Source organism: Gavialis gangeticus, unplaced genomic scaffold (assembly GCF_001723915.1).
Source record: "Gavialis gangeticus isolate Ggan-Ray unplaced genomic scaffold, GavGan_comp1, whole genome shotgun sequence".
Taxonomy (NCBI): domain Eukaryota; kingdom Metazoa; phylum Chordata; order Crocodylia; family Gavialidae; genus Gavialis; species Gavialis gangeticus.
This window is the reverse complement of record NW_017729024.1, coordinates 8,386,620-8,394,996: the sequence shown is the minus strand read 5'-3', so window position 1 is coordinate 8,394,996 and position 8,377 is coordinate 8,386,620. Positions and strand designations below refer to the sequence as shown.

The window sequence follows — 8,377 nt, the reverse complement described above, 5'->3', positions numbered from 1 at the left end:
TGCCTCTTTAAAGGCCAGGTGGTTTGGGGGGGGGGAGCAATTAGCAAGTGGTCAATTTTTCCTATAAAAAGCCTGAGAAAGAGCCTGAGGAGAGCATATAGGGAAGAGAATGGCTTTTCCAAGATAGTCTTAACCAGCAGTAATTGTAGATAAAGTACTACATAGAGCAATTGAAAGGCAAAGGGTACTGTTCTTGTTTATACACTTTAACTTTGTTTTAAGGCGAATTATAAAAACTGTGCCCTTAAAGAAATTTGGGTTTCTTTCAGTCCTTTCTAGACTAGGGCAACAGGTCACCTATTTAAAAGAAGACAAGCAACACACTGTTATATGGTGGTGAGTGTAGTTAAGTAACTGGTCCCTGAGTGAAAGGAAACAAAGCCAAAAGGCACTGAAGTCTTCCTTGGCTGTGATGCTCCTAAGCTACTTGAGAGATGGGGGAGGTAGGGAATGACTTCAGGAGTTGTAGCTCCAGTTTCTGGATGCAGGCCAACAACAAAAGCAGAGCCTAGAAACTAAAAAGAGCCACAGGTGGGTTTGTAGCTGTAAATAGCAATGGTAGAAAAGCAATAGCAAAAGTTTATGAAGTTCTTGTAGGAAAATGTCAGAACCACAGATACGGAGAAGGAAGACTCTAAAGACTGTGATGACTGACATCTGGTATGTTTTGTCTGTGGGCAGGTGGGGCAGAAAAAGGCGGGTTGCCATTAGGAAAACTACTGTGAATGTTGCTCTGTGAAGTAGAGCACCAAAAACCTTAAGAGACACTGGGTGGCATTTGCTGTGTTGTGAAAGTGTAAGTAGAGGAAAAAAGGGGTTCATTGCTTTTGTAAGGGATGGACTCTTTGCACAACACTAGTCTAAAAAACTCAGGTTATCCTACCATGCTAATAAAGAAGTTTCAGGTGAAACTGATAGGATTTGTAAAAATGCTTTCTTTGTTAAGGTTTGTCAGTTCAATAGATTCCTCTTTCCATCACCAAATCCTGGGACAGAAGTAAGAGGTTTACAAAGCTGTGTTCTTCACTAAAAAAAAAAACTCTCTAGAAAGGAGAGAGAAATTGGTTACTAACCTCCAAATGTTTCTTTTCTTGGTGATACAGTTCCACAAGCTTCTTGCATACTTCACACCATTTCTGCTTGTCACTATGAAGACATGAGATATACACACTTCAGTCCATTTTCTAAACGAGTTAAAGCAATGTTTCCACTACCAACTTGAAAACTAGTCACATTCTCACTTTTTAAATGTGAAAATTAACTTGTTTAGGGTATTACTGCTGGCAATAAAATCTGGCAATAGGAATATTCCAGTCTGTTATAGGAATGCACCACATCAGCTTTGTTTAGAAACTCTTGTTTGCTGCAAGAAATTGAACAGACATACTAATGACACTTATCCTATTAACTGAGTTAGATACTTATTTAACACATTAGGCCAATAGATATAAGGATAACATGACAACAATGCATGATATTACTAAGTTAGTATTTATTCTATTTTGAAAACAGTGGTAACTTGCATCTAGTTCTATTTCACATTCTACACAAATCATAGGTGGGGTAAGCCATTGCACTCTATTACACGAGTTAAAATTTAATATATCTTTTTATATGATGTTATTAAAGCTGGGATTTTCCCTACATAATTAGAACTGTATGGTAACAGCACAGAATATTGAACTTGAAATTTAAATATTCCTTACCTTTCACAAAGTTCCAAGAGCTTTTGATAGACACTGGCCAAGTCTCCTTTTGCATCAGTTTGGTTAGATTTTTCATACAAATTTGCTAAACCCTAAATAAAAGTAAAATGGACCTTTTTAGCTTCTACATCTGAAGCCTGAAAGATCAATTGAATGCATGATGGCAGGCTGTGTGTGTAAATGAATCCCAATACTTTCAGTGGGGTTCAACATAGGTAAAGGGATCTGCCTGTCCATGTAGCACTGCAGATTCAGAACATGACACGAAAATGGTAGTTACAAAATAAAAATGCAGCAAGCTTTTTCCTAATTCCATTTCTGAAATTACGAGTAGAGTAGAATATGGACTGAGACATACTTTTTTATTGTTTTACACTAGGCTATAGACCAATAATAAAACCACGTGAATTGTGAGAAATGGCAGGAAAAAAGTTCCCAGAGCACTAGTTCAATGAAAGGTCAAATTTAACTACCCAATGATAACTCAGTGTCAAATGTCAGGCCTTATTAGTTGGTTACTATTCTTTCTCTCTCTTTCTCTAGTTTAAAGAAATACATATATTAAGTTTAAAATATACTAACTATTCTCTTTTCTTCTACAGAAGAAAAGAACTGGCCTCCAGCCTGAAGTTCCACCTTGCGCTGAGAGAGCGCAAGTGCCTGTTATAAGAGCTTTGTTATAGGATGTTGCATATATAATGTACATATCTTCAAGAGTGTGCATTACCTACTGTCATGGAAGACGACAGAAATGTACAAACTGGACTGGATGAGATTGGAAGGTAATGTTATTTGACAACTGTGTTTTATTTGATGCTTTGTCTCCTAAGGAAAAGTTTGTGTTGCAAGGAAAAAACCTCAGAAAGCTCATGAGTAAATAAGAATTTTTTTTTCTGTTTAACTGTTTTACTTTTGTGAAGGTGTGAAACATGTTTGTTCATTTATCAAGAGACACTTGAATATACTTAAATATACTGCAGCCAAATCCGTTCTTGGATTTATTTGTAGACATTTAGTCAGAGTACAGCAATCAAACCTAAGGAGCAAAATCTGGGATACAATCCCAGATACTCTACACATGGCTATCAGCAAGCCTGAAAGTGACCACTGTTAGTAGGGTTTTGGGACTGTGTGATTACATGCAATTTGGTATTTCCAGAATCAATATTTAAATTTGGGACAAAAAACCAGTTGCAGGAAATCCTTGAAAACAAAGTCCTGAAATTTAAAGCTGGCTAACCATCCCAGATGATCTAGGACAACCCAAATCAGATTCTTAGCTGCTATATCGTGTTACAGTTTCATTGTCTTCAACAACTTTATGACAATTCTTAACACCCAAAGACTTCTCACACAAGACACTCTCATTGTAACCCTGTCTCGTTCCGATACGATGTACAAAGGTAGTTATTTGATGGGTAAAAAATAAATAAAACTAGTGAGATACAAACCTGCCATGCCAGTAACTGGCCTGGTTCAAGTTCAGTAGCTTTCCTGTATGCCCCTTGGGCCTGATCAGGCTGTTCTAACTCTGCAGCTGCCAGGCCAATAAACACCCAGGCATTGTAGTTGTTTTTTTCTTGTTTCAGCACTGCCTACAAATATAAAACATCATGTGAAACTAAGCATACTAAAATGTTTTCCACAACAAATTTGAGTTATCCACTTTTTTTTGTAGAGAGAGCTCCTGATCATTCCAGTCCAGTGCAGAAGGGGTAGGGTTCTTCATTTATATTTTGTATACAGATAAAAATGAGATCTAACAGAACTGCTACTCCCTGAACAGTGGTAATACAAGTGAGGCCGCTTGTCAAAATGTGTAACTGTTAGCTTTTCTGCTCAAGAATGCTATGCACCTGAAGTGATCTGATACCATAACTAGTCACTCCAGTCTACACATAGATAGACTTTTGTCACTGACATTTTTTTAGAATAAATTTAATCTGTTCCAGGATTAAGTATCTGCAAAAAAAACCAAACTGCTCACTTGGTCTAAACAAACTAAAACTTCCAACTAATGGAGTCAATGCCAGACTTGACAAATCCATTTTATAAAATACCAATAAGAGCTAGTGTTTGACTTATCATCATAACAAAGAATCATTATTCCTACTATCCTATTTCCTTTACATGAAGGAAAGGAAGGAGGATCAACCCACAAGGACTTCATCTGAAATCCTACAACAAATAACTTGCTGTGACTGGTGTTAGGATGTAGGTTAGACCACAAATCAGCCCTCTACCCTTCCCAGCTGCCATTCTGATCTTGTTCCCCAGCCTGATCTGCTGTTCTGCTTCCTTCCCTACCCCACCTGTTGCTCTTTCTTCCCTAACTGCTGCTTTGCTACTTGTTCCCTCCCTGTTGTGTGTCACACAGAGGCTTCCTGATTCCATCTGTGGCACATGTGCCGAGGGTTGGACCACGGGTTACACCAGGGGTCTCAAACTCATCTGGGCTGACAGAGCCAGTCAGTGGACTGGATCCAGCCCATATTCTCTTTCACCTCCCCTAGCAGACCCGATCTGGCAGCTGCGCCAGCTGGTTTGGGACCTGCACTGCATTCAGCACAGATCCCAGAGTCTGGAACAGGTGGCAGCTGTGCTGCACATGGCACCCATTCTGGGACATGTGCTGCACTTGCCTGCCCTGGCAGATCTGGGACTGCACTGCATACAGTGCCTGCTCCAGCTAGTCCAGAACCTACACGGCATGCAGCATGGGTCCTGGACCAGACAAAGCAGGTGCTGTGTGTAGTGTATGTGGCAGAGCAGGTGCAGTCCAGCTGGGGTGGCCACCATGTACAGCACAGCCAGACTGTACCCCACACAGTGCCTGTTCCAGCTGCTCCATGATCTGCACTGCAGGCACCACAGGTCCAAGACTGACTGGACCAGCCACTGGATTAGTTATGCTGAAGTGGGGGGAGTTAAGGGAGAAGGTCTGTGGGCCTGATGTGTGACATGCCATGCCCTGTGTGGGTCTGATCAGATTCAGTAGCACTACTGTGCTAGGTGGCACGTTTCTGCAAGCCAGTTTCAGCCCACAGACTATGTTTGATGCCCATCTACATGAGGATGCTTAAGAAAATTAAGATGTTCTAATGTCACTTTATTTCTGAAGGACAGAAGCTAACTTGGGGTTTAACTTACGTGAAATTACTTCATGCTTATCGTGGATTCAGCTTAATTTTCCTAAACATGACTGTACAGGCTAGCCCTTAATGCGCACTCTACACTTTCTGCAGCAGCGTACAAACCTGACAGAAGGACATAAGTTGCAGTTTTTATATTTGCATAACTTTTTTTTTTTAACAAGTGAAAATTAATTACCTTGCAGTGCTTTAAAGCTTCTTTGTATTCTTTATTCCTAATCGCTTCTCTGGCACTCTTCAGTGCTGTCTTTACCTCCTTATTGGACATTCTGATGGCTGAAGTCAAAAGCAGAAAACTTAAGGTTTTTGTTTATGAAAAGATCCTTCTAGCACATGCTCTTAATAAAATATCCCTTCATAAAATAAATTATTTTTCAAGTGTTAAATTTGCATAGCAAACATTGTAATATTATAAAAACCTTTGTCTGTCTGTCCATAACACTTCATTTGCAGTCTGACTGGTTGTCTCAGCAGCCAATCAGAGTGTTCTGCACAGACAGACAGTGGAGCCTTGCCATGACAGCAGGGACTGAGGGGCTGGGGGGCAGCAGTGCTGGCCTCACCCCCAGCCCTGCTCCTTAGAGGCAGAGAGGGATGGCAGGGACCAGAGCGCTGCCATAATGAAGGGGATGGAGCAGGGGGAAGGCCAGCGCTGCTGGTCTTGCACATCCAGCCCTGCTCCTTGGAGGTGGTGGCAGTTCAGGGTGCTGGCAGCACAGTGCTGGCCTTGCCTCCCCACACTGCAGAGTGCAGCCATGACAGTGAGGACTGAGGGGCCAAAAGTGGGGCCCCTCTCCAACAACAGGTGGTGGGGAGGGGGCAGTAGTAGGGAGAAAGAGGAGAGGAAGGGAGGGACTGCTGCCGGCTGCATGCAAGCTTCCCCCCAGCTGTTCCTGGGAGGTGGCAGCCGCAACACAGGGTTGAATGGCAGGGGGGTGGACACACACGCAGCACATGGGCCTGCACATGAAGCAGCAGAGGGGAACCAGACCTCACATGATGGAGGGCAGGGGGGAGCGGGGGGCACGAGCCTGGACCTGAAGTGGCAGGCAGGGAAGAGAGGGAGCAGGCCCAGGCCCAATGCAGTGGAGGGGGGGAAAGGAGGGGAAGCCAGACTCAGACCCAAGGCAGTGGGGGGCAGGCGAGGCAGCATGTATGATCTGCAAGATCTTTATGTATAGGGACCTACCAAATTCATGATGTCACGGATTCTGCAAAATCCGGGATTGCATGTGAAATCTGCAGGGTGGTGGGGAAATTTATGGCAGGGCTTTGGGGAGCATCTATTCAACAAGGCCCCCAAAGGGAGAACAAGAAATAATGTGCACAAGCTGACTGAAGATTGCTTCAGGCTAGATATAAAGGAAAAACTTCTTTATAAGTTGAGTGCTGAAGGTTTGAGACAGGCTCTCCACAGAGGTGGTACAGTCATCCACCCTGGCGATCTTCAAAAAACTTCTTGACGCCCATCTTGCTGGGGTCACCTGATCCCAGCCATCTTTCCTGTCCAAGTGCAGAGGGGCTGGACTCGATGATCTGTAAAATCCCTTCTAGTCCCTAACAAATATGAACCTATGAAAAGAAAATGCTGGCTCCTCACAGGGAACCAGCAGTCCTCAGTGCACTGTGGCAGCCCAGTGGGGCATAGAGCAGGGCTGCCTGCTAAACAGCAGCTGCTCTTGCCCCTCGCTGCTGACTGGCAGTTAGGGCTGCTTGTCATTTGGCCCTGCCCCTCCATCAATTGGTAGAGGGGTGGGGCTGCACGACAAGCAGCCCTTGTAGCCAATCAGTGGTGAGGGGCAAGGCCTCTGGGACCCCTCAGCCAAAAATACAGCAGGGGCCCACTACACCCTACCCATGACATAACTTCCCAAGCCCATGTTCTGCCCCTGAAATCAGGAGAGCAGCTCCTGCAAGTTAGGCAGGTCTGTGACAGAGCTACAAGGCCCTAAGCCAGGGAGCAATTCTTGAAGAGAGAGATTTCTCTTCAGGTTGGACAGTTCAGCTGCTTTTTTTTTTTCAGAAAACACTGATGTCAAACACCATAAACATTGAGAACCTGGCATTTCTCTGTTCAAATTGTATTAATAAAAACAATTTCCCACCTCGCATACAAAGCTCCCTGTGCATTTGACCTCCTGCAGTCACTCAGGGCATGAAAACAGGGACATCCAGAGTGTCACAAGGGGAACACTTCAAACTAGTGGCAGCTACCGTGTTCCAGGTGTACAAGCTGGGAATGACATAAGTGTAGCAAAAACCACTCCGACTTCATCCAAGCTTAAAGCTGATGCTGCTTTGTCTACGCTTGTGTCAGTCGCAGTTTGTCTGCATTGAACAATTGGAACGTAAGAGCCACTGCCTTTTTGTAACCTCAGAGTGGGGATGGAGTGGGGAGGGTCTCTCCATGCTCTCAGGCTATGGACAGGCATAACATTAAACTGTTCTAAATAGAAAAGGGAGATCAATATGTTGTTCAGGAGCAGCAGTTACTTCTTCCTCTTGGACAGCTACTTGGCCTCCGCACTGGGTACAGTGAGCTGTGTTGCTGTAACCTTAACACAGGGCTGAAGTTAGGAGGGTTTTGCTCTGCTTGTACCAGTCCAGGCACTGGTAGATGTCACTTACCTTACAACATCTCACGCCAGAACTGCGGCGACAGTGCTGAGGCCCCACGACAACCCCAGTCACGGTGTGCAGCACTGCTGAGGGAACAAAACTGTTACAGAAAAGATCTGACTGGAAAATGGACCTAGGTTTCCTTCCTGCCTACTTCCCCTACAGTCATAGGTTTTAGCAAACAGGGTTTTGGCTTAATTGCTCCTTTCCCCTCAGGCTCAGAGCCGAGGCTTCCTCTGCCACTCCCCACGAGCACAAAGTTGCCGGGTGCTTTGGGGGGCGGTGGGGTGCATCTTGGTGCTACCTGTTACCCGGGGCAGAGAGCTGGTCGGGCCATCACACCCGCTCCCCCCGGGCTTTCTCCTCTCAGCAGCCCGGAGAGCAGGGTCTGCCCGGGCGGGCGGCATCTCCTGTGCCCCCGTCTCAGCCCCTCCCCCCGGGCAGCACCCGCATGCTTCCCCGCACTTCACCTCCCTCCTCCTCTGCTGCCGCCGCCGCCTCCCTGCTCCTGGCCTGGCAGCAGCGCGCAGGCGCACTGGCGCGTCCTGCTCCTGCCACGTGACGACAGTCGAAGCGCTTCGGAGGCCACCATCTTGATGCCACCGGAGCCTGCAGCCTGCCGCTCCACGCGATTCGCCCCGCCCCCTAGCCTGGTGGAAGCCGTAGTTCCCTCGGCCGGGGAGCACTGTGGGAGCTGCAGTTCTTTGCCGCGTCCCGCCGGGAGCTGTAGTCTGCAGGGGGGCGGGACGGTCTGGCGTGACGTACCCTTATCCCCCTTCCCCGCCCCACCCCTGCGGCAACCTGAGTATGGGCGCGATGCGCCGGCTGGTGCGGGTGCTGCTCCTTCTCGCCGCCGCCTGGGCTGGGCCTGGGCCAGGGGTGCGGGCGCGGCCCGTGGGC

At 46.2% G+C, this 8,377-nt stretch overlaps 1 protein-coding gene across 1 annotated transcript in view; it reads right to left on the bottom strand.

Moving 5' to 3' along the window:
- TTC37 (tetratricopeptide repeat domain 37) overlaps positions 1-7,567 on the bottom strand; it is a 92,511-nt gene extending 84,944 nt beyond the window's left edge. The window contains exons 1-5 of the mRNA XM_019516877.1: positions 7,487-7,567; positions 5,037-5,134; positions 3,158-3,301; positions 1,707-1,798; positions 1,074-1,146 (exon numbers count right to left, since the gene is read on the bottom strand). Of these exons, the coding sequence (XP_019372422.1) occupies positions 1,074-1,146; positions 1,707-1,798; positions 3,158-3,301; positions 5,037-5,126 (399 nt within the window). The 5' untranslated portion in view covers positions 5,127-5,134; positions 7,487-7,567. The remainder of the gene's footprint in view (positions 1-1,073; positions 1,147-1,706; positions 1,799-3,157; positions 3,302-5,036; positions 5,135-7,486) is intronic.
- Between the last annotated feature and the right edge of the window lie 810 nt (positions 7,568-8,377).